At 37.6% G+C, this 27,092-nt stretch overlaps 2 protein-coding genes and 3 non-coding genes across 5 annotated transcripts; 4 read left to right on the forward strand and 1 right to left on the reverse strand.

The window, feature by feature from the left end:
* Positions 1-47: 47 nt before the first annotated feature.
* LOC121986405 lies at positions 48-2,373 on the forward strand. Its single transcript, XM_042540344.1, has 3 exons — positions 48-282; positions 367-488; positions 2,037-2,373. Exons 1-3 carry the CDS (start codon positions 164-166, stop codon positions 2,042-2,044), a joined length of 249 nt encoding a protein of 82 aa, XP_042396278.1. The 5' UTR covers positions 48-163; the 3' UTR covers positions 2,045-2,373.
* A 2,147-nt stretch (positions 2,374-4,520) lies between these two features.
* LOC121986406 (serine/threonine-protein kinase SAPK10-like) lies at positions 4,521-8,666 on the reverse strand. The gene is made up of 9 exons (XM_042540345.1): positions 8,220-8,666; positions 7,065-7,139; positions 6,875-6,976; positions 6,741-6,794; positions 6,574-6,666; positions 6,373-6,465; positions 5,386-5,490; positions 5,214-5,312; positions 4,521-4,994 (listed from the first exon to the last, which is right to left on the reverse strand). Exons 1-9 carry the CDS (start codon positions 8,400-8,402, stop codon positions 4,701-4,703), a joined length of 1,098 nt encoding a protein of 365 aa, XP_042396279.1. The 5' UTR covers positions 8,403-8,666; the 3' UTR covers positions 4,521-4,700.
* Positions 8,667-21,078: 12,412 nt separating this feature from the next.
* Positions 21,079-21,168, forward strand: LOC121988248. The gene has a single exon (XR_006113982.1). It is a non-coding gene; the product is annotated as a small nucleolar RNA snoR126 (small nucleolar RNA).
* Positions 21,169-21,235: 67 nt separating this feature from the next.
* On the forward strand, positions 21,236-21,325 carry LOC121988244. Its single transcript, XR_006113978.1, has one exon. It is a non-coding gene; the product is annotated as a small nucleolar RNA snoR8a (small nucleolar RNA).
* Positions 21,326-21,553: 228 nt separating this feature from the next.
* On the forward strand, positions 21,554-21,642 carry LOC121988245. The gene has a single exon (XR_006113979.1). It is a non-coding gene; the product is annotated as a small nucleolar RNA snoR8a (small nucleolar RNA).
* Positions 21,643-27,092: the final 5,450 nt, after the last annotated feature.

Consider the following 27,092-nt stretch of genomic DNA (forward strand, 5'->3'; position numbering starts at 1 on the left):
TTGCAAAATAAAATAGAAATTAAGCCCGTAATGAACATTTTGCAATTTTTTTAAGAAAACAAAACAGAAGAATCTAACCAGATCGGATTCTACCCTCTCGCCGCCCTTTCTACCCTACACGCCTCTCGCCGCCGCCGCCGCCGCCGCACTTCGAACCATCGAAATGTCGTGGCGTGGTTCTATGACGAGAACATTGCTCGCTGCCGCACGTTCCTCGTCCTCTCGGCCTCTTCCTGCCACCTCCCCCCTCCAACGACGCCGGTTCTCCGCTGCCTCTCCCCGGTAGCCCCTATAAACCATAAACCCTCGCCCTTTTTCAATCTTATCTCCCGTCCTTCTGATCCCCTGTGTCGCAACGCGTCGTAGATCCATGGAGGAAATCGGGTGCGCGCAATCGTTCCTTCCGCTTTACAGCGCGATGGCCACCCCTCGACTCTCCTCCCACCTGTCGGCCAGCGCCGCGAGAGCATGCTGTGAGCTCTCACAGGGTACCTTCCGTCGCACTTGTCAAGATCGGTAGCTAGTCATCTCGATGCTTAAGTATGCGAAGTTCTTGCGAAAAATGGAATCTTTTTGCTGCATAGTGATCATTGAATTATGATATCTCAGATTTCTGTTCTAAATGTATTTCATGATTCTCTACCGTGCATACATTTTCCCTCCGGGAAGGCGGGAACTGGGAAGAACATGGAATTGAGATTTGATTGGGGAAAAATGGAAAAGATGGTTGATACAAGAGATGGTGCGGCATTCTGTCTGTAACCCTAACTGATTCTCTCACTATGACAAATTGACAGTTAGAAGAATTGTCCTGGAGAGAAAAATACTTGAAATTGAATTCGATCTTTCAAGAAACAGTTTCCTGCCACTTTCTTACAAACTTTTGTTTAATTTGATTAGGTCTGTTTTTATCTGACATTTGTTCTCAATAATGTCACAATTAACTGCCATCTTCGTGTCAATTTGGTATGTCAAACTCTAGCCATTGCTTCCTGATATCGAACAGTGTAAGATTAGTTTTGTTAGTAACATGCTGTTATCTTTACCCCACTTAAGCTCAACTTTTGTTGATTTAGGATAGTTTGTGATGTATTGAGTGAGAACAACGAAAGAGCGATAACATGATTGTGCATCGACTTAGTGGAGGTAGAAATCATATTCTTGTTCAAAGGCATTATCTAGGTCTCTTCTTGTGATAGGCTCTTTATATTAAGCTTTCGGGCAACAACAGTACTTCTTGGAGCAACTAACTAAAACATAATCAGAGTTGATTTGGTAAACCTCCTGTTTGCTTCTCTATGACTTCTATGGACTCATTTCATAAATATGATACTTCATATTTGAGTTTCCTAAGAATTGTGAAATATACACACTCATATCTACCGTCAGTTCATTTTATTAAGTTTATTCCAAAAACTTGTCAAAATGATTGAGATATTTAATTTTGCCACACATCATAAAATAGTCAATTTCTTCCATAAGGACTAAGGAGACTGTTGGTCTCAAAACCTTACCACCTCAACTAGGAGTTCCATTGTTTTCGGTAGAGTAGTAACACGATTGTGGGATCAGATTCATCATTATGTTCAAATATTGTATTGGGCAACAAGCAATCTCTTTTAGTTCCATGTTCCGTGTATAAAATTCATGATATTTCCGAGCTAGAGTATCTATATGCCAATTGGAGCTAAGTTAGCTTAACTATACTTTAGCACATCAACTGGTTGAACACAAACTAAGATGCAAGAACTCAAGGCATAATGATCCAATGGACTTGTATTAAAATTGATAATTACTTGTGCGTTAATTCCATGCTATGTTGGTTATTTAGGGATTCTGTCGACACAGATCTTCTCAGCTGTAACTGTTCAAATCTTCATTAGCAGATGATATGTAGACTTTGGTTCAATCTAAAGTTACTATGATGAAGACATACACCAGTTATTCAATCTTTGTTATCAGTTATTCCAAGCATGTTCTTGTACATTTGGTCAGTCGTTGTGATTGCCACTGAAATTTTGTTGAAATGTTTGCAGGTACTTAAGGATCTAAGATCAGCTTCCTTTCATAGATAAGGATTTTGCCGATACGAATCGCAATCGCATAGAACTGTCATTTACTGGAAGACCAGGAGGAACTACAACTGCTTCCTGCTTATTGTTGAATAAGTGAACTTTTTCCCATTCCAAAAGTCTAAAGGCCATCAAAAGTCTTGTTGGATTGTTTTGTGAATTGCTAATATATTTTCATTCAACTGCCAAAGTATGTTTCCAACATCAATCACACAAACACCTTTAAGATTTCTCCTTTTATATAGTTCGCTGTACACTGTTTGCTTGCAACAAGTTGAATGGAATTGGTATATAAATATAATCGAATGGTATATCAAACTGAACGCTTATATCAATTTTCTAAAGATCAAATTGAATGGAATTGGTATATAAATATAAAGGCAAAAATTGATGTAGCGCCCTTTTTTTTTTTTTAGAATTAATAAGGTGGAGTTCCTTTATTATTTTTAATCAAAAGGGCTAGGGCTAGGGCTAGGGCTAGGGCTGTAAACAAGCCGAGCCGAGTTTTGGGGTGTTCAAGCTTGTTTGATAAGATAACCGAGCCGAGCCGAGCTTAAAATGAACCAAGCTTTTGAAATGAGTGTTCAAGCTTGGCTTGGTTTATTTTTTATGAGCTTGAGCTTGTTTGAAGCTTGGCTTGAGCTTGGTTCGTTTATATGTTATCAAGCTCTCAATTCAAGCTTGGCTTGAGCTTGGTTCGAGCTTGGTTTGAGCTTGGTTTGAGCTTGGTTCGTTTAGATGTTATCAAGCTCTCAATTCAAGCTTGGTTTGGTTCAAGCTTGGCTTGGTTTATTTTTTATGAGCTTGAGCTTGTTTGAAGCTTGGCTTGAGCTTGGTTCGTTTATATGTTATCAAGCTCTCAATTCAAGCTTGGCTTGAGCTTGGTTTGAGCTTGGTTCGTTTAGATGTTATCAAGCTCTCAATTCAAGCTTGGCTTGAGCTTGGTTCGAGCTTGGCTTGAGCTTAGTTTGAGCTTGGTTCATTTAGATGTTATCAAGCTCTCAATTCAAGCTTGTTTGAAACTTTTAATTGTTTGATTGGTTATTAAGATTGATAATTTAAATTTATTTATTTTATTTTATTATTTATTTATCATATTGAAAAGAATTTTATTAATAAATATTGTTCGTGAACATTGTTCACGAACATTGTTCACGAATGTTGTTCACGAACGTTAACGAGCTGAACACATATGTGTTCAAGCTTGTTTGTTTAGCTTAACGAGCTGTTCAAGCTTGTTTGTTTAATTAATCTAATGTATATTGAACGAACATAAACAAGCTCTTACCAAGCCGAACACCAAGCTTGTTCACGAACGCTTGGTTCATTTACAGCCCTAAAAAGGGCATTCAATCCCATTGCCCCTTAAAATAATAGGGCCGCCTTTAAATAAATGATTGACATATTATGTATTAAATGCAATATTAAATAAATTTAACCTATTTAACAATATTTAGATGGTAATAAAATCGTAGCTATTATAAAACTTATTTATTTAACAATAGTAACATGGTAGCACTTATGTTACAACATAAACTTATCTTGTTCAACAATATTTATATTTATATTGTAGTAATTGTGAAATAATAGCGATTACAACATAAACTCGTCTTGTTCAACAACATTTATATTATAACAGTTATAATTTCGTAGTCGTTACAACACATCTTGTTAACGACATTCACATATAGTAGCTACTAACTATCACTACTATAACTACCATAGTAATTACAAAATTATAGCTACTATAATACAAACTTATCTTATTTATACAACTAGCTAATGGAATCCGATGGTACAAGTACTAGAGGGCAACAATATCATTTTACAAGGGAGGTGGATGGGGTGAGAGTAAAGGTGATCGTGGATTGGGTTAGTTCGGTTATTAGAGTAAAAAATTATCCGACCCTATTAGATCAGATAATATAATATCATGACTTACATCCGGTTCTATATCCGGTGGTTATTATGTATCATATATCCAACAAGTTATCAGTTATTTGGATATCTGACCCTATATCCAATTAAATATAAAACAATAAAAAAATAAAGTGTTTTAAAATGATAATAGACATTATTCATTACACGTTGTAGCAGTTAATCGTCAGTAACTACTACAACGTGTAGCAGTTTATCGACAGTAACTACTACAATGTGTAGCAATTTATCGACGGTAGTTACTACAAGTAGGGATGATCGTGGATCGGGTTGGTTCGATTATTGGGATAAAAAATTATCCGATCCTACTAGATCGGATAATGCAATATCAGAATCCCACATCTGACCCTATATCCGATGGATTTTTTTTTTTCGGTTCGATTCAAATCGGTATAACGGATTGATCGATTTGACTGTTCACCCTAGGTGAGACAAGACCCTTTTATAATTCCAATAAAATACAGCGCCCTTCTTATTTTTTTTGTCCTAAATATAACTTTGATTCGCATGTTAAGCTATCAATACACAATTTATAGAATTAAAGTTGTTTTTAACTTAATACAGGTCCATTAACATCCAAGGAAAGACTAATAAGGATTCACCTCTCCATATCAGCAAACAGGCCAGCCACATCTTGTTGGCTAATTTAGCTGAGAATGGAATTCCTCAGTGTCATGACAACAAAGATATTTACATAGCGTAGATCATTTCCCCGCTGCTTTCAATGTCAAGGTCTGGATCGGAGTCGAAACTCTCCATATCATCATCGTCAAGATCAAGACTACCAAAAAGGTGCTGGTTCAGTCCACTAGTACCAACTGCAGGGATCGTTGCCTCTGCCAAGATCTGCATTATCTCGTCGCTGCTTTGCATCGGTTGGTCAGGCTCCTCATACTGGTTGCTCATTGTGGTGTCATCCATCAGATCAGCCGGAAGATTCTTCAAGAACCACCCGTGGTTACATATATCAGGAATCGTAATTCTCTGCAATTATGGATCCGTAGTGAATGATCGTCAACATTTAGTGATCATTGATGAGAAAATAACTAAACAGATAACTTCAACAGATAATATACTCTAAGAAAGAATGTAGATGTCAGTATCGAAGTGAAAATCTGTGTGTTTACTCTTGTGAAACAACTAAAAATTTGCGGTTAACAACAAATTGTTACTATTACTTGTCGACGAGCTTGACGAGCTTACCATAGCAGGATTGGCAACAAAGATACTCGAGATCAAGTGTTGACATTCTGGAGATATGGAAATGCTGTCAGGAATCGAATATTGAACACTCAGTATGCGCTGCACAGTATACCACAATTTATAAGATGATGCATATGCAGTATTCATCTGGTAACTTGCAAATGATTTTCACCTCTATCGTCTTTCGGAAATTTTTAGGTTCCTCCGGGTCTTCAAAGGGATATGCTCCGACCAACATTACATATAAAGTGACACCACAAGACCACACATCAGCTATCTACATAAATTCTTAGCAATGTTAGATGGCGCAAAAGCTATGCGAATGAGGATAGTAGCTAACAAAAAGAAGCTACATAAATGAAGGCAATTATGACACAACAGAATATGACCGACACAAAAAAATTGATATAACGAGATTTTCTACGAGTGAAGAAATCAAAAAGAATACTGTGCCTAGAGATCAGTCAAAAATAGTCAAACTCTAGATGCACCACTCGAGCATATATAGGGCACTCGTAAACGAATTCAATCTTTGGGGGTGAGTTATTGTGAGAAAGCAAAGGATTATGACTTCAGCAGCAAATATTTTACTGTTATGCTCATTGTTTGCAACAAATATTTTGCTTACAGTTCCAGACCTCACAATCAGAATGTTAAGTTGATGTTTCATTTCGTTACGAGGCTTCCATTTTTGCAATTTTGCAGAGCCTTCAATTCGATAGGGAATCCCTTCCTCTCTTCAAATTCCTCCCTCCAAATACACCCAAAAGCTACCAATCATATGGCTGTCAGTGAGCTAGGAAATCACCCACATACGGTTCTTGCTTTAAAATAGTTGAGCAGCGAGGAATGAATGAAGCACAGTTTAATGTTATGCAATGAGCAAAGATTAAGTGGTCTAGCATGACATTCTTGAAATCTCAGACAAAAGAAAATAATCTAAAAGAGCCAACATATCTATGTGCATGTCAATTATAACTTCTGGATGCAAAGCGACATGATGGAATCAATATAAATGGGATGACACAATATACAACTTTTTCACAGTGGATCTCGTTCAGTTGATCCAGCTAATTAATTTGGCTGCTTTGTGCACTGGATTTAGGTATCTAATTAACTACAGGATTCACAAATACAGCATGCACATAGGAAAACTTACCTTGCCATCATATTCTTTCTTGAGTAGCACTTCAGGAGCAATATATGCAGGAGTTCCCACAGTGGATTTTGGTTGTGAGTGCAGAACAGATGACTGAAAATACGGAACATCAGCAACAGAGGCAAAACAAGATCATGCGATGAATCTGAATATTTTTTTTCTCCTTAAACTAGTATAAAATAACCCAATACTAATTTATACCTTGGAATATCCAAAATCACATATCTTCAAACGAGGAGCAACACTTCCATCTAACAAAGTGTTTTCAAGCTTCAAATCACGGTGGCATACTTGCTTTACAATAAAGAGAACACAAATCAGCTAAGCTGAATACATGACCACTGAACTTGAAAATAGTTTCGTTTTACCATTGAGTGACAGTAGCTAACTCCAGATATAAGTTGCTGGAAGAAAAATCGCGCCTTCAAGAAGAGGCAAAAGTCATCACCAATTTATGATGAAGTGAAATATGTGAATTATATAAGTTTTAGTAATATAAAACCTCATCCTCACTGAAGCGTCCTGCATTACAAATTCTTTCAAAAAGTTCACCACCAGAAGCATATTCCATGACAATCGCCAAATGGGTAGGAGTTAAAATAACCTAAGAAGGATTTGTAGCAGAGAAGGCAAAAAGAACAATTACATTTTCTAACAAAACAAGTGAATGATATCTTCAGACATGAACTTACCTCTTTAAATCTGATTATATTAGGATGCCTCAACAACCGATGGTTAATTATCTCTCTTTTAACATTTTCATCTATCTGAATACATAGAAAGAAAACCAATCATGCCATTGCCAGCATCAGAAAAGGAAGGTTATTGTGCCCATAGTTATCTTCAAATGTTGTGGTCATAACCTGAAGCTAATCAAGATAAATACAAAGCAACTAACAAAAAGGAGTTCAGTCCCGTTAAAAACTCCCAACCAATCAAATACTGTCCAGCCGGGGTTTCGAGCCGTATCAGTTAGGTGATAAATCAAGTAAGGGACCCAAAATGATAAATATCATGAAGGTAGAAGATAGCCTACAAACAGAAAGCACCATGGCGGTGTTGCATAAAGTTCTTGGAATCGAAGCTTGCTATCATCACTACTCAGGTGAAGTTTATTTTTGAAAATTCTCCAAGATGCAAACCACATCAAATAACAGATATCAAAATGTCAAACATGCTGGGAAAGAATATAACAGACTCGCTTTATATATGCTACTTGACCTGGTGAATTCTTAGACCAAACAATCATAACCACGATAAAGACTGATCTATGATTCCATGTCCCTCCAGATACACATAAAAAACAAACATAATTCATAAAACTTGAGAATGAAAATTGTACAAAAAGGAAGACTATCCAACAAATTTAAAAGGGAAACCCTGAACATGCCAAGCCTAGGGTGATTATGTATCCCTGTCATGAAGTTACGCTTATGCCAAGAAAGAGTATAGATCACTATCATGGAGGAGGAAAACATAATAATCAGGCTTACAGCATCATAAAAGCAATACCATCATAATCGACTGAAATACAAGACGCAGAATCTAAACATGTTAAGCCAGATAAGAAATTTCCAAGCCATGCAACTGCTAAGCAGGCAGGACATTACGAAATGAGGATATAATTCACCAGAAATAGAATCATGTACCATCAATTTAGCAAAACTATGATTTTTATGAGAAAGGAGGTCAAAGGATTTGACGATATTGACACGATTTTTAATCCAACAAAATCCTATCAAATAAAAACTTTCTAAAATCACATAACCAGCTAAAATTCCAGTGAAGATGAGATTTTTCTACGGATAAAGACGAATAAAACGAAACCTTATCAATAATAGACCGACCTTCTCGCCTCTCTCGATGTACTTGACAGCGACGAGCTCCTTGGTCTGCTTGTCCCGCATCAGCCTGGCGATCCCGAAGTTCCCCGACCCGATGTCCTTCACCAGCTCGTACCGATCACTGTCGTGCATTATCGGCAGATCCATCGCTGGACCCACCGTGAGCGCAGCCCGATGAGTGGCCATCGCCGCACCGCCTTCACATCAACTTCCCCAATTCCCCGATCAGATCGATCGCTGCCTCGACCCACGGTCTGCCCACTCTTCACTGTAATCTACGCTACGCGGAAAGAGACGTCTGAGGCGGCGAGGCAGGCTCCGGCCGCGTGAATTCTCGGGACCTGGGATTGAGCCGCTACCTAGCTACGCTTTTTCGTCCCCCCTCTCTCTCTCTCGGGATTGGGGGAGGCGGAGCACTGACTTCATTTTTTACTCCTGCGAGGGTCGGGGGGAATCGAAGCAAACTCGAAGGCGGCGTCGCAGCAAACTTTTTGCGATCGCAGGCGAATCAAATATCCATAAAAGCGAATGGACGAGATCGCCACACCGGATGGCTTATTCTGTTTGTTCAACGCCGTACGATTCAGATCGTGCGGATGAGAAGAGTTGACTATTTTCATCAATGGATATGATTACCCATAGACTGTAAATGAACCAAACGTTCATGAACAAAGTAAAAAATCGATATCCCAATTTTTCTATGTGGAGATGATACTAAAAAGTAGCGAGTTTTTATTACTAATTTCATCAATTTCATCATCAATCTTAGAAAACCTCTAAAGTTGTGGTATGGTAACAAAATAGGAGAATTGTCGGAATTCATTTCTTTCTATCTTATATCTTAGATTCCTCAAATAACAATTTTTGGAAATATGTTTCCGTTTGAGTATGCGTCCTTGGATTGCTGTTGCATATTCAGCTCCTGTTGCAGCAGCTGCTGATGTTTTCTTGATCTATTCTATTGGTCAAGGAAGTTTTTCTAATGGTATGCCTTTAGAAATATCTGGTATTTTCAACTTCATAATTGTATTCCAGGCAGAACACAACATTCTTATGCACCCATTTCACATGTTAAGTGTAGCTGGTGATTTAGTGTTCGACTTGGTAAGATCATTCACACCAACTTCCCTATCCAAAATACATAATTTAGAGTAAAAAAGTTACTTTATTAAATTTGGATATCCATGTTTCAATACATCATATATCAGCTTCCCTATTTCTTCTCTCCTTTATAATATTTAGGGAATGAAATCCATTCCCTAAATTTAAAGAAGTACTGTTTATAAATGCATAATTTAGGGAATCGGTAGGGTAACTGATGTAAAGATTTTTTAGCTACCATATCCAAAATTTAAGGTAAAGTTTTTGAATAGGGTATCTGATGTGGATGCTCTAAGAGCTTGTTTATATTCGTTCAATATATATATAAGATTAATTGAACAAACAAGCTTGAACAACTCGTTAAGCTAAATAAAAAAACTTGAACACATATGTATTCAATTCGTTAACGTTCGTGAACAACGTTCATGAACAATGTTCATGAACCATATGTGATCCGGCGGTAAGAACAGGGGACCCCCGTTCCGGGGAGTCAACGCCACGTGGAAGTCAAAAGGTTAAATGGCCGACCGGACGCTATTCATGTGGACCGACCGGCAGGCCGACCGGGGTCTAAACGGGAGCAAAGACACCCCGGCGGGAGCCGGGGTTCCGACGCTCATGTTGAACAGAGTCGTATGGCCGAGCGAACAGTCCACACGACATAGGACCGCTCGGCCGAAGGCATAAGATAGCAACACTACGAACAGTCCACACAACATAGGACCGGTCGGACGCGAGGCACTGCCGACCGGTCGGACACTCTGCGTAGGGTAAAAAGAGAAAAGGACAAGGGAATATCTTCTGACAGCGGGTATGTTCGACGAGTAGGCCATACGCAGAATCTTATGACAGAGGGTTCCGCTGTCCCATCAGAGATGTGCTCGGACTGTAGCAGTACGGTGTCAGGTAAGCCTTTCTGACAAGCTCATACGGAGGTATGGACTGAGGACACGTATCCGCTTCGGTATGTGTGCATGAGCCCCTTCGCAGCTCTATATAAGGAGCCTCACACTTCGCCGGAGGTACGCGTTCTTTGATATTGGAAGCCACCTCTTTGTTGTCCACTTGCCTGACTTGAGCGTCGGAGGGTCGTCGCCGGGAACCTCCTCCCGGCCAGACTTACTTGCAGGTTCGCCGGAGGCCCACGCGACCAGTCGAAGATCTACGTCAGCAGTTCGGAGAGTGCCACGTGCCCAGCGTCCGTTGATTCAGCGTTCGGACAGGATCAATATGCATTAATAAAACTCTTTTCAATATACTAAATAAACAATAAAATAAAATAATAAATAAATTTAAAATATCAAACTTAATAACCAATTAAACAACTAAAAGTTTTAAACAATCAAACAAACTTGAATTCAGAGCTTGATAACATCTAAATGAGCCAAATTCGAACTGAGCTCAAGTCAAGCTCGAACCAAGCTCAAGCCAATCTTGAAATGAGAGATTGATAATATCTAAATGAACGATGTTCAATTAAAGCTTCAAACAAGCTTAAGGTCATAAAAAATAAGTCGAGTCAAACTTGAACACTCATTTCAAAACATTAGTTCATTTTAAGCTCGACTTAGCTCGGCTTGGTTACCTTATCAAACAAACTTTAAACATCCCAAAATTTAGCTCGGCTCGACTTTTTTACCGCCCTAACTACCCACAACCGAACTTAGGGCATTCCAATGTTAAATTTTCGAAAAGCTTTGTAGTTTTTATTTTAACAATAGTTGTGAAATTTTAAATTTATTCTTCTCTCTTAAAATTAATAATGTGGGTGGGTTGTTAGAAATAAAATTATAATTTAATAATATAAAATTCATAAAAAAATTATAGAGAGATTTTTTAATAATTTAAAAAAAATAAATTTTTATACTTTTATATGACCGTAAATGAAAACTCATTTAAAATCTTAAGGAGATGCCCTTAGTTTATTAAGAACATAATTTCTAAGTGGATGAGCATAATTTAAAAAAAACAAAATATAATTTTTAATATCAAATTTCGTCTAAAAAATTAATTTTTTCAACAAAAAATAATGTGAAAACAATTAAAAGGTTTTTTTTTTATCACGAGCATCCCTCTTTTGTTTATTTATTTTTATCTAACAAAATGTCTCATCCTACTATTTGGCATTATTATTAAATCCCGAATCGATGTCAATTGTAGTATTTCTAATTCTCGTGCAAAACGTAATTAACTGATTCAAAAATGACTAGAAGTGGATCTCATGAATTATGTATGTTTGTATTATTTGAAATTACTCAAGTTTTCTTTAGCTTGTTAATTTATCAAGTATAAAAGGACTACCTGATTTGTTTATGCCCACTGAAGCTTGGGATTGTATTTGTTTTGTCCGTTTCGACTCCGGTTTAAACTTCAAACCAAGTCTACTGTTATGATGTTTAACTTATTTGATAAAATAGTCAAGTCAAATTTAATTAGTCAAATTAAAATAAAATAAAGTAAATCGTTAACATGATTATTTAAACTTGTCTTGATTTTTTTAAAATAATTTTTGACCTTGGTTCGAGCTTAAGCTGAACTTGATTTGTTTAGATGTTATCAAGCTCTCAATTCAAATTTATTTAATTATTTAAAATTTTTATATTTTAAACTTGTTTGATTGGTTATTGAGATTGATAATATATATTTATTGGTTTGTTTTGATTTTTTTATTTATTTATAATATTGATAAGAGTTTTATCAATGAATATGGTTCATGAATATTGTTCATAAACGTTGTTCATGAATATTATTCATGAACGTTGCTCACGAATATTATTCGTGAATATTGTTCACGAGCATTATTCATTATGACAAAAGGCGAATACGTTTGCCCCAGCGTCCCTGCCAGCCCGTCCCAAGATCAACACGAAGGAGGTAAATCACGGACGGCTACTAGCCTTTGGAATAGTGACTAGCACATAAAGAAGTTATTTACCTCGACTTTTATCGAGATTCGAACCTCAAACCTCATTATGACAACATTTCATGTGCTAGCCACTAGACCCATCCGAGGGGACCTTCACGAACATGAATGAACATTAACGTGTTGGTTCAAGATTATTCTTTTAGTTTAATAAGTTATTCAAATTTATTTATTTAATTAATATTATATATATATTAAACCAACTTAAATAAACTTTTATCAAATTAAATATCAAACTTTGTTCATGTATATTAAATTCATTAACAGTTCTGGTCCACGCAAAGTTGATGGAATCAGCTAACTCCTTCACGTGGAGCTGAACAAAGAAAATATTTTTTTTTTTCATATTTCAAGTTTCAACATCTATTTTCCTTAATATCAAACATCGCCTTTGAAGAATAAGAATTTTGTACACGATTGCAGAAGTACTCTCGAGTTTGCTCATGATCACATAGAGAAATATTCTTGACCACCAAATTAACTTATGATACACCCAACAAAGAGAAACCTTCGAGTTTTTGTGTTAATTCGCTTTTTATTGTTGATGTGGCGGGTATAAGGGCATACACATGACACAATTAGTCCAAAGTCAAGTCGCTCGATCAAAAATTAAGTTGAGGTGTAAGTATCTGATAGATCGATTTAAGCGATAGAGGGGGGTGAATATCGCGCTCTTTTAAAAAACTATTCTTTTCGTATTTCAAAACGATTCGAGTAAGCAGCGGAAAATATAAAGAGATCAGGTTTTTTTACTTCGTTCGGAGCCTAACTCGACTCCTACTCGAAGGCCCACGGTCCTTGACCGCACCGATGGGCAAAACACTATAATTCTTCTTTCCGAATTCCTCGGAAAGAAGTAAATCGTACAAGTACAGATATATAAGATAGTAACACTTCTACTATCTTACAGAATTAAAGTGCAGTACAAAAAGTAAAGTTATATCGATAAAAAGTAATAGTAAATCGTAGCTCGGTCGGCAATCATATGAAGTTGCTTGCAAAGTTCATGATGACTTGTCGCGTGAGCAGCTTGCAGAAGTACACAGGAGTCATTCAGAAAAGTTCTTGTTGCTTCTGACTTCGAGCCTTAATTTATAGGAGTATGAAGGTTCGGTCGACCAATCCTTCTTTTCGGTCGACCGAACCAGCTTCGATCCCCTCCAGCTGGAATCTGACGCTGGCTCGAATCTCTGGCATTAATTTGTATTTAAGTATTCGGTCGACCGATCAAGCCTTTCCGTCGACCGAACAGCTTCCTTCCCTGTTCGTCGTGATTCTGCCGAGATCATCCTTTAATGCTGAATAAATGTGATTGGATCGGTCGACCGATCCCCAGGTTCGGTCGACCGATCAGCTTATTTCCTTTGTTGCTGATCGATGCTGATGATCTGTCATGTGCTGAGTCACTAAGGTTCGGTCGACCGATCAGTCTTTGATCGAACTCTGATCTGATCTGTTCTGAGATGTTAGCTGCTTTGTATTGATCTTGTTCGGTCGACCGAACCACAGGTTCGGTCGACTGATCGAGTCGGTCCTGCAACAGAAAGTTAAGCAAAAACTATTTCCTGCAAAACAGATGTTAGAACAGTAGTAATATAATGCAAGATTAATAATATGAAAGACAGTATAACTGTCTTGATCTCAACTTGGAAACCTTCCCGGTTTCTTCAATTGGAACAGTGACCTAAGGTTGTTACCTTCAGGAACTCGACCTCACTGTCGCTCCTCCAGTTGTTTACCTCAACCTACCTGCCAAACTTAGATCCTCCAGATCTAGTTTGGACTTTTCACTTAGCTTTAATCGGCTCGTCAGGACTTTTCCCTTGATCTTAGGTCCTCGAAACCTTTCGATTATACTGCCAAGCTTCAGGTCCTCTCAACCTCCTTGGACTTGCACCTGGGTTCCACGATCTGCTAAGATTTCTCCTGCCTAGCCTCCAACTAGGTCTTTCTTGGTTGAGTAAACATCCTGCACACTCAGTCAACTTGTTAGATCATAACAAGACTTAACTTGAACCTTTGACAACATCAAAACTCAGGTTTGATTCTGGTGCGGCTTGCACCAATAGTATTCGCTTGGAGCAAGGCATGCCCAAGTTGAGGCCTGACTCCCCTCAACCTGGTCGCCCTGACTCCCGGCTCAGTCTCACCAACTCACCCAATTTTCCCAACTCGGTAGCCCTGACTCCCTAGCTCAGTCTCACCCAACTCGCTTAACTCCTCTAGCACGGGTTCACCCGACACCCTTGGTGCGAGCTCACCCAACTCACCTAACTCACCCAACTTCCCCAACCCAGTTGCCCCAACTCCCCCAATTCAGTCTCACCCGACTCGCTTGACTCCTCTAGTACAGGTTCACTAGACACCCCCAGTGCGGGCTCACCAGACTAGCCTGATTCCTCAAACTCGGTCGCCTCGACTCCCCAGTTCAGTTCACTTGACTGTCCAGCTCAGCCACTCCTAACCCCCCGGCTTGGCCTCGTAACAGACACATTCGAATGTGAGTGAGGAACGTGGAGGCCGAGATAAGCAGAGAACGTGGAGCGACCGGGGGTATAGATAAGGATGGGGGAGATTACGTGGCTACCCCATGACCCAAACGTGGGATTCGTACCTCCCTTCCAGAAGAAAGTATAAAAGGAAGCTCACTTTGGCAGGTGCAGGCACGCATACAAAGGTATCTAAACCTATTTTCTCCACTTGTTCTTCTTTTACCACGAGTCTATGCTGACTTTAGCGTCGGAAAGATTTGTGTCGATGTCCCCCTCAACCCCCATTCTAACCTCATGTCCAGTGTTGCATAGATCACAGGAGGTCTCCTCATCACCAGCTCATCAAAAAGCCCCTTAACGGTAGTTGCTCTCTGATGACTCATCCGTCAACGATCTCAAATAGGAACAACCTCTTTTCTAGAACTAAATAAACATGCTGATTTGTATCTATTATCTAGAACACTTCATATTTTCTTTAGATTCTTGTTTGATTCATTGAAAAGGTTTGCAAGTTGCTGCATCTAATAAGTTCAGAAGAATAGATCAAACTGATGAAACATATGATTACGCAAGTCTTTATCACAATGTGGCAGGAATACATGCGTCCTCCTCTGCATTGTATCTATAATTTCTTCCTGGTCTAGCCAAAGTATTTTGTTGAGATCTTACCGATCTTCTCGTGATTTTTATTTCATGATTCACTACCAACTTTCTTGCTTTGATATGGTCATGAAATTACAAATTTAGATGAGTGGACACAATATATAGAATCTAGCAATTTATGAGGCGATTAGTAAGAAAGAATACTGTCTTCTGGTAAGGTGAACAAGCTACATATCATGATTCGATCAATTGGTTCAATCGTGGGTGGATGTAAGGGATGGTTGGCCTAGGTTGTAGCTTAGACATCTTTGGTCCATTCTCTACCAAGTAGCATAGTAAAAAAAATTATTATGCCCAGTGTATAAATTTAATTTAGCTCAGCCCAAAATCCAATTCTCATTTCCCTCATTCTTGTCAAACATTAAAAGCAATTGAATTATTGATCATTTATTTAATTTCATATAAATCATGAGAGATACACAATAAGCTGAAGGGTTAGGGTTTTGAGAAGTTGGAGCATGGAGGCAAGGGCAAAGCTTGAGAGTTGAGAGAACTTTTTCTTGAGGTAATAAAGTATAAGTTTAATTCAAATAGAACTAGAAATTTACTTATAATTCTTGATTTTTTTTGTTTCAAGCCTGAAGTAGGGGCAGAGGCGTAGAGCTTGAGCCTTGAGAGAACTTTTTCTTTGAGGTAATAAAATATGTGTTTACTTCAAATACACCTAGAAATTGGTTATAATTCTCGATTTGTTTGTTTCAATGGTTACTTGACAGAAATATTTTTGTGTTCCACCTTTTGTTGGTTTCTAGAGATAGAGATTGTTTCTGTATATGTGAGTAATACGAAACTATAGATTATATTTAATTATTTATTCCTATTTAGATGAATATTTGTAGAATTTAAAATTAATGATGTATGACTATTTAGTATTTAGTATTTATAAAATTACGAAAATTTTTTGGTGGAAGCTTCATTCTTCTTAAAATTGTATTAGTTCTTATAGTTTTGTTTGAGATTATGTAACTAATCCTATCTGAAAATGATGGAGACAACTAGCTGGGAATGTGGCTCAACAGTTGACCTTGTGAAGACTCCTCTCCAATTTGCAAAACCAAGAACGTCAGTACCGGGACAGGGAAAGGGTTCCCGGCGTTGACTGTCTAACGCTCAAGTCAGTCACCAGAATAGTAGAAAGATAATAAAGAATTGAAGCAATAGCAAAAGCTCTAGCACATATAACACATATCTCTGTCGGTGCATGGACCCCCTTTATATAGTGCTCTAGTAGTAGACTTGCTTGCTTCTCATGGCACGTGCACATTTTCCTAACTGTCATATGAAAAGACACATTAGAAAAGTGTTTCTGACACAATTTCTTAATAGAACATGCAAATCCCTAACACGACAGTGGAAGCTTTTGTCGTATGATTTACATGTTGATTATGCACTGTTGTCAGCGGCACCAACTCTTAGAAGGATATAATGAGCTAAGCAAGGGGTTCCACTGTTTGGCCAAACGGGGGAGGCACTCAGCCAGGATTCCCTGCCCAGTCGATCTCAACTGTTCTTCTCCACGACCACTCATCTTAGTAGGTGGTTCCTCGCGTAACCGGTCATGCAGTCCGGTCAGACTAACCTTTGTAGAGTCGTCACAGCTGAGCCTCTAGTATCCTCTCTATAGTCGATCGGGCCAGATGAGCGATTTGCCCAAGCGAGCCTCCCGGCAGAACGGACCCTTTAGGCCCGCCTGGCTTGTTGTCGCCTGCTCAGACAACTTTGGTGACCAAGCGGTTTCTTGCCTTTGATCGTCTTAACTTTGACCTCCACGTCGGTTGTTGTTCCCACCTTTGGCTCATACTTGGTAGTCTCCCTTTTCCACCACACCAGTAACTATTAATAATATAATTGGTTTGCTTAATAGGAGTTATTTTTGTAGATTGAAAATGATAAATCATCAACCTGCTATGAAACGGAGGAAAACTTTATTATCTTTTTTTTTCAAAAAGAAGACTAATCTGAGGTCCCTCAATTCTTAATGCCCCCCTTCAGTAGCTACATCTTCTAACTTCATAGAGTCTTCACAATCTTGTCACAGAACTATTTGTTTAACGTGATCCGAGAAAGAGGAAACAAATATGTGAATATCTAATACTTGAATAAGACCAAGTTAGACGAGCTTACCTAAATGCTGGACCATATCAACTGAAACTTTTGACACATCAACAAACACAATTTGGTAAGCAGACATGTAGATTTTAGGAACATTGGTATAGCAAGTTTTGGTGGTTGGAGTACTCTTTTTTAACGGATAAACCATATTGCTTTTATTGCTTTCTTTTTCTTACCGATCCCACTCAACTAAATCTTTCATCATTGGCTATCAATGGATTTAACAGTTGGAAGAGAGTATGTAATGGAGATAAATGTGCATTTCTCACTCATGTTGGTACCTCATCTTCATCACATCATAATACATCTTTGAAAAAGGCCGAAGGTTTAATAAAACCATCTCAGCATATTGACAAAGTAATGCTTGTTGTATCAAGCGAGAAAGTTCAAAAAAAGCGTCTGCATCTTAAAACCACAATTACAAGTGTTCGGTGGCTTGCACTTCAAGGTTGTTCTTTCAGAGGCATAATGAATCATCTAAGTCATTGAATCAAGGGAATTTTCTTGAAATGTTGGATGCTTTTGGATGGCTTAATAAGAAGTTGGGAATGTATTGAGTAGTGTCGCGAGAAATAATATATACACTTCTTTAGAAGTACAAAAAAAGGTTTTGAATATTATGGCCAATATAGTACGATAGAGAATTCGAAGTGAAATTGGGGATGCAAGCTTTTGTATTCTTGTTGATGATGCACAAGATGAATCTAAACATGAGCAAATGACTCTTATCTTGAGGTTTGTGAATAGCAATGGGATTCTGATAGAACGATTTTTTGCAATCAAAAGTGTTAATAATACTACCTCATTGACTCTTAAAAACACTGTAAGTGATATTCTTGTTCATTACAATCTTCAAGCTCAGAACATGAGAGGCCAAGGGTACAATGGGGTCAATAATATATTGGGTGTTTGGAATGGACTACAAGCTTTATTTCTCAAAGATTGTCCATATGCATATTTCATACATTGTTTTGTGCACAGATTACAATTAACATTGGTTTCAACAGCTAAGGATTGCTGAGATATTTGGGGTCTCTTGTCTTATTTGGATAATGTTGTTAATAAGGTGACATTTTCTCCTAAGCGTATATGTGAATTGTAAATTATTCAAAGAAGAGAAATAGAGCATTTGATGGAAATTGGAGAACATGATTTGGGACGCGGGGCTAATCAGATTGGTAACTTGCAACGAGCGAGGGCCACTCATTGGAGTTTTCATTATAACTCCGTAAAGAGTCTGATAGATATGTATGGTGCCACTTGTAAGGTGCTTGAGCATCTAAGTGAACATAGTCCAAATACAAGTTCTCAGGCTGAAGTTGGTGGTATATATAAAAACATAACAAGCTTCAAATTTGTATTTGTCTTACATTTCATGCGTAGGATTTTGGCCATCATTGGTATTTTGTGTCAAACCCTTCAGAAGAAAACTCAAGATATTTTGACTGTAATGAGATTTGTCTAAGGTATAAAAATTGTAATTCAAGGTAGATCCGCTACCCTAGCGACCCCCTAGTGTCGACCCCATGGTTATGGAGAAAGGTAAATGCAGGTACACACGCCATAAGTACATGGTGAGGTAAATTTCAGATCGTCAATTTCTGAGAATAGGCTCTCTGACCATTATGGCATAGATGTCATGTGCCCATTGTTTGCGCTACGCCCTAGTCGGGAAAATTTCTACAAGAAGTGACTACATTTTGCTCAAAACATGATGTTTACATACCTGACTTCAACAGTTCATATAGGGTTGGTCGTTCTCGTGGGCGAGAGTATCCTATAATTGAGCATCATTATCATTTTGATGTTTTCAACAAAGTAATAAATTTGTTTCTAATGGAGTTAAATACAAGCTTTAATAAGACATCAGTAGAATTCCTTTCTCTTAGCTCAGCATTGGACCCTAAAAATTCATTTGAATCATTCAACATGGATGACATTTGCAAGTTTGCAAAGAAGTTTTACCCTCAGGATTTTATAAAAGAAGATATTTATTCCTCGAGAATCGAGTTGCTACATTATCAGAGTGATGTGATTTCTAAACCTCGATTTCAAGTATCCACTCTTTTGAATTATGTAAGGAGTTGGTTGCAAATAGAAGGTCGGAGAATTATGTTATGCTAAGATGACTGATTTATCTTGTGTTGATACTGCCCGTATCTATTGCTATAGTTGAAAGAGCTTTTTTATCCATGAAACATGTCAAAACTGTACTTCGTAATAAGATGAAGGATGATTTTCTTGCTGATTGTATGACCATTTATATTGAGCGAGAATTTGCAATGAATATAGATGTAGACTCTATTATTGATGAATATTATGTTATAAAACATCGTCGGGTACCACTTAAATAGGTGAGATTGAATTATTACTTTTGATATATTCTATTAATTTTATTCGTATATTTGACTTTTTAAAAAAATTAGCCACCCTTCTAGTCAATTTCTTATTCCGACCCTGGGTTCAATGACTTGAGGAATGTCATGCGTTTGAAATGGATATGTAAAAGATTCCATTGATGTGCTCGATTTGTGTCGTTTTGTTGGCACGCTTGGCTTAGTTGCCCTTTAATTTGTACTTGCTTAGCTTGATTGACTCAATTGGCTCTCTTAGCTTGTTGACACAAGCGCGACAATTGACTCTCTTAGCACATTTGACATGATCGGCCCTTTCAAAACTATAATAATATCCAATACAATTGGCTTAACTGCCTCTGTTTCGACTCTCTTGTCAAAATACTATGTATCAAGGTCTTGGAAAGGGTATCTTGATCGAACTCTAGCTCAAGTAACCTAATCAGCTTATTCAGCTCGATCAACTCATTCAATCAGATCAACCTAGCCCGTTGAGCTCTATATCGTCGTCTAACTTTAATTTGGTACATTTGTTATGCTATTTGATGAATGGAATATGAAATAGCTATTTTAGTAAGAATGTAATAATTAGGAATTTAATTTCATAAAAATAATAGATGCTCAAGTTCATTTATTTTAAAATAAATAAATTTAAAAATAATATACAAATTTTCCATAACTTTTTTTTAAAAACGTCTGTTCATTTAATATCAATTTAGTAAATTATTTATTTTATTTTTAAATTATTATCTACATTATTTATTTCTTATTAAAAATATTTTTTTTAAAATAATAGAGAAGTGGGCCAAGTCCAGCCCAGCCCACTAATCGAACCCGCATTCTAGGGTTAGCCCTTTCCTTCTTTATAAACGCACAAATCCATCAGAATCAAAAATTGTTCTTTGCCTACGCTTCTCTGCCAATCCGCCTCCTTTCCGCGGCCTTCTCCATGGAAGCATTTATTCAGCAATCTTCTAATGTTCTTGTATTCTTTGTTTTTTCTCGTTGTTTTTGATGCTTGGTTTGATGGATCGGGAGCTCATTCGCTCGCTCATCGCTGCTACCATCGATGGCCGGGGTTTTTTGCTCCCCAAATCGATTCGAGGTGCTTTTTTGCCCTAAACTTCTTCTCAAAGTCAGTTCTAGGGTTATGCTCGCCTCTAAAATTCGCTATTTTTATCTCCTTTTCCTCGTCATTCGTTGTTTTGTCTTATCCTTGGCTGTGACGACAGATTACATTTCTCGATTCTGATAAATCTTTGATTTGTCGACCTCTGTGATGATCTATTTATGCGTGTCTGAGCCAATCTCTCCGATCTTGGTCCTTGCAAATCCGTGGCTGTTTTAGTGGATTATTTTCTTATGTCATTGATAATTGATGCTGTGATTATACAAAATTCCTCGTTCTGAATGCTGTAGAATTGGCATGAGAGACCAATTTACACCCATAGAATATGAGCACCACTTTTTTGGTTTTTTTCAATCTTTCTTTTCTTAAATTTTCAATTATTTTTAGGGTTCTAATCCTTTTCTATCTTCATCCTCTCTCTTTAGTCGTTTCTACAATCTTTTGTTGCGCGCTTGTCATTAGCAATCATAATTTTTTAAATCTCGCCTGTTTTGTTCCTTACAAATCCGTAGATGTTTTAGTGGATTATTTTCTTATATCTGATTGATAATTGATTCTGTGCATTTGGTGCCGTGATTGTACAAAATTCCTCGTTCTGAATGCTATGGAATTAGCATGACAGACCAATTTACACCCATAGAATATGAGCACCCCTTATTTGCTGTTTTTCTAATCTTTTTTATTCTTCAAAAAAGTTTTTTTCCCCAATTATTTTTAGGGTTTTAATCCTTTTCCATCTTCATCATTCTCTCTTTAGTTGTTTCAACAGTTTGTTTGTTGTTTGTTTGTCATTTTTAATCAGTTGTTTTTTTGTCAATTTGTTATTGTAAATGATAATGTTTTCTAGTTGTTTCAAATGATATTTTGTGTTTTTTGATATATTTTGCTTAGCAGTTTCAAATGGTGTAGCATGAGTCTTCCATTTTCATCACTTGATAATCTTTCAAAGTATTCATTGAAATCAATCAAAACACCTGTAAATACTAACAACAAGCACACAGTGAAGAGTTCTGATAGGTAAAAAAATAAAAAAAACAATTTCTACATCAAATGTTTTTAATTTTTTTCTACTTGTAAACTTTCTCCTAAAACTTGTATAACATAAAAAAAATTGTGCAAAATCTCTGCTCATATTGTGATTATCCAACACAATCAAATAAATCGAACCTACAATTAAAAGCAGGTTTTTCTATTATAAATGACATTATTCTGTATTAAAATTGTTATTTCGGATATTTTCGATAGAAAAGTTTATTTATTAATTTGTTTGAAATATATGGCAATTTACAATCCAAAATTTAAAGTTTTTGTTTTTTTTCAAGTTTTTATAGCTTAAATTGTAGATGTTTAGAAATTGTTAAATTGGTCTTATTTAATGATCTTATTTCTTATTAAATTTGTTAAAATCTGTGTGATTGTTTCAGACGTTTTTTTTTCATGTTTCTGAGTGTGTACCAGAGTCACAAGAATTTATAATCAAGTAGGTTTGAGCAGATAATCTCAAACTGTTGACTCTAGTGAGCTGAGCCACGCGTTGAGTAGATGAGTTGCGGACATCATGAATTGTTGAGCGGCGTCATGTTGTTGTTGAGAGTTGTTGACAGGATGTCGAGAGTTGCAACATGAACTCAGAGTGGATGCTGAGTTCAGTAAAGCGTTGTCTCTTTAAAACATATTCGGCCTCTCCATGATACTCAGAGGATTAGGTGGACGTCTATTTCTCAGGGTAAAATTGCAAGATCACGAGTATAACCGAGCATTGATTGTCGTGACGATCTGAACTAGATTTGAAAATTATCACTATTTCTGTTGAACAAAAGAAGTGCACAACAGAAGGGAAGGAAACATGAGGAGTCAAGGAGGAAGAGAAGCACGTGCTCACTTGTGCTCTTCTCACACACAGTCACACAAAGCTCACTTAAATTTTTTCACTCAAAGATCACTTGAGTTGTTCTCTTAATCTACTTGAATCCTCTCACTGGTTTTATATAGACCTCAGCCTTTGTTCTGCTTTCAAGCACAACGAGCAAAGTCACAACGTGGCTTGCATGCTTGCCAACATGCTAGCAAGCCACAACGTGGCTTGCATGCAAGCTTGCCACGTGTTGTGGCTTGCTTGCAAGCTTGCCACGTGGCGAGCAGACAAGCTTGCCACGTGGTGTGCAGGCAAGCTGACGACCTTTCTTGTCTTGTATGTTGGCCAACAAGTTGTCTGACTGATGTTACAAACAATGAGTTTCACAAAAAGACCCCTCGGGTTGATGTCATCTGAGTCCTGAATTCTCACTCTCTTTGTTCCGAATCAGTCGGAAGGCTTCACTTTCTTTGTAGGATTGAAATCCACATGTCGTATTTCCATTCAAATTTTCCCATCTATTAACCTTTTTAAAGTAGTTTGATTGGGGTTTAACGTTTATGTTGGTGCTCAGTTTATCATATGAGAACAGAGTTTAAATTTTGGAAGAATAATGTGTTAGGAATAAAATTCTTCCCATCTAAATATGTTGTTCGATTATTATGATTTACTTCTTTTATTTCACTTTGGGTTTATGATGAGACTATCTTAAGGTGAGAGTCATTTTTTTATTGAACGGTAAATATATATAGATTAAGGAAACTTTATAAACACTAGATGTCTACAAAACAGAAGATGTTAATTTAAATTTTAAAAAATATTTTCTCAACATTAGAATCAACATCCTCCAAATCACATTTATTCCTTCCTTCCTTAGCCTCATTATTATATTCGAAACACACGAAAAGTCTTGCTATTGTATAGATTTCTTATTGGATGTCAATCCAACATCTCACCTTGTTTCATAGTTGCCTTACGATGGGGCAGCATATAAGAAGATATGTGCATTACTTTCATCTTGCTACTATGAACATAGCATTTAAGACTCATAGAGCATCTTGTCTGTAGCACAAACAACTAATAAGTGAAGTGATGTTAGACAAAATGTTAGGCCGCTAAAATGCCATTGCCCAATGGATAGTGATTTTGCACAGCCTGAAGAATGGTTGGGACAACAAACATCCATCTCGTTCGTACTTTGGGTATCCGTATAACCATCAAAGATCGTTGAAGTGATTAATTCCTGGAAATAGGGGGCGTTGAGGACAAAGAAATTATTGGAGTTACCATTTCCATCTAGTACTAATATACTAATACAGTTGGTGTTAATAAAAAACCTCTTGCAGGAAGGCTGGCTAGAGATTTCTTGTAAAATTACTAGCTCCTTTCAGTTCATAATGAGAATAGTCAAATTTGAATGGTCATGCCATTCCGCTTCGTTGCAACCACTCAAGTAACCTGACGTTCGCTGCACCTGTGGCTCTTGCTCGTTGAATGAGCTTGTCACGAATGAGAACCAGCTTTTTTATCAAAGGGGAATATGATGACCTAATCACCCATTGCCAAAAATCTACACTCTTGAGGTAATGATGATGAACCCACCATGCCCATAGCATATCAACCTTACTCTATGTTTTCCACGATGTCCTGCAAAGTAGAGCAATATTCCAAACAAACAAATCCTTTATGCCATAACTACCCTCATACCTTGATTAACATAATGTCGGTTAAGTAATCGGTGGATATTTGGTAGACTACATGAAGCACTGACAAATACTATAATGCTTATCAATCAACTCACTGTTAGGGACCCTCGGAGGTTAGCTAAAGGGGGGGGGGGGGTAGGTTTGAATAGCCCTGCACAAAATAAAATAAAACAAAAAGATTTTCCTCGGACTTATAACTTAAATAACACTTCCATAAGAATAATAAAGAAACTAAAAAGATGAGACTTAGCAAATTTACTTGGTTATAATCGAAGAGGTTGTTAATCCAAGAGAGTTGAAGCACACTAAGAATCTTCTTCAAATGGAGAAGCCTTTTACAACAATGAACGCACAGAAAAGAAGTTAAACAAAAACTAAAGCGCACAAGTGTTGTTTCTTTGTATCTCACGTTGTTGTTTAGATTTGGGAGTAAGGTTACTTATATAGCCTTGCTCGGAGAGCCTGGAAAGGTTCCAGGTATCTGGAGGGGGATAAAATTTTATCCCTTTGCAACGGATCACGATCAAACGGGATCCAGATAAAATTTAATTCCGGGCGTCCGGAAGGGTTCTGGGTGCCCGGACCAGGAAAGTCTATCAAGTTGACTTTTTCAGTCTGGGCCTTCTCCTCCGGTTTCACTCACCTTGGTCTGAGTCTTCCGCTCCGGTTCCTCTTGCTTGGGTGATCCCGACCATCCGGAATATGACTCACCCGAACCCAACTTCCGGCATTCTTGAGCAAGCTTCTGCTCTTGGCTTCTCGTCCCTCGGAAACGCCACGTGCCTCTGTCTCGTTCACCCGCGTACTCTTCCACAGCACCTCGTCTCTTAGACGCACTGAGTCCGTCGACTCTCTCCTGTGCCGTCTTTCTCCCTAGCTGCATCTTTTGCTCAATATCCTGTGCTCTTAAGTTCATGCACACTTAGACACATGATTAAACACAACAAAATCTAATTTAACTTGTTTGATCATATCAAAATAACCCTGGGATACCAACACTCACAAGACATGGATAACATAGATAACCAATAACATACAACTCCTTGTATTACCGATCAAACCAATTCCAACCACCCTGCATATAATAGGTTGTGATTTAGCCATGAGATAATCTTTTTTGTTACTGTTTCAAGAAGGGATCCATAGTTTGCAATCTGAAGTCTTTCGTGGCCAAAGGTATACCAAGGTACCAAAAGGAGAATGTACCTTCTTGAAATATAGTAATTTGTAAGAGCTTTGCCTTCATATGTTTATCCACACTCGCCATGTACATGTTGGACTTTAAGGCGTTAGCCTGAAGTCCAACTTTATCCCAAAATCCATCAAATAATCTGCTATCGTTGTGACGGTGGATGAATTTGCCCTTGCAAATAAATAAAGATTATCGACATATACTAAATGTGTGACTTGAACCTCCTCACACATAGGATGAAAGTGAAAAGAAGGTGGCAGTGATGTCTCCTTTATTTACCATGAGAAAACCTTTAAACATAAGCCAAAGACTAATGGGGAAAGGGGGTCTCCTTGCCTCTGACCTCATCGTCCATGAAAGAAACCATGTAACCCCTATTAAGGGCAACAAAGTAAGAAATCATGGCAACACACTCATGGATCCAATCACATAATTGTTGAGGAAAACCTAAACCAACAAGAGACACTATGTATTAACTTAGTGTTATAAGAAAGTTTTAGTAGATCAAGTTGATAAGACACTAACCAGGACTACATAAGTCTAAACATATCCGGAGGATCATATATTTGGCGGATAAGTTGAGGTAAACTCCTAGAGTGGAGTGTTGAGATCATGCCCCAGTCGAGATAAACCTTAGGCGTTGATCCAACTGAAGAAATCAACCAAGGTTTTTAAGTTGAGATCAAGACAATCCTAATTGTCATATTCATGCATTTATTATTTACTGTTTAATTTTGTTTTACATGACTACTATTATTTTGCATGTGCTAACTTTGTTTTATAGATAAACAAAGTTTTCAGTTTGACCATGGGTTCAGTCGACTGAACAAGGGGTTCAATTGACTGATCTGGCCAATGTGCCAGAGATCATATCGAAGTTTAGCAAATATGGTAAACAATCTATTTCATCGATGGATCAATGTGATTAGTCAACTGAACCATAAATAGGTAATGATAGATGATCAGATCGGACTGTGCGGAAAAAGAATATTCATGGTTCCTTCGACGAAAAAAAGAGGATTAGTCGATCGAACAACGTGATTTACGAGTTCGAACGGATTGAATCGGAGCAAAAGAGGAAGGGTATAGATATGAGTCGTCGGAAAGGTTCAGTCGACGAAAGAAGTTTTTAGTCTACCGAACAGTACTTATAAAAGAAAGCCATGGAGTCCGAGCCAATCATTAATTTCTTATGTGCTTCATCTCATCATTGCTACTCCCAATGCGCAAGTACTACTTCTACGACGCTGAGAAACTCTCTTACAATCGAAGCTATTTATGCTTCAATAATATTGTCGGTATAAACTTTCATTTACTTGCATTCATTCAAAGGAGATAGTAGTGTTATA

Source organism: Zingiber officinale, chromosome 5B (assembly GCF_018446385.1).
Source record: "Zingiber officinale cultivar Zhangliang chromosome 5B, Zo_v1.1, whole genome shotgun sequence".
In the NCBI taxonomy this organism is placed as follows: domain Eukaryota; kingdom Viridiplantae; phylum Streptophyta; class Magnoliopsida; order Zingiberales; family Zingiberaceae; genus Zingiber; species Zingiber officinale.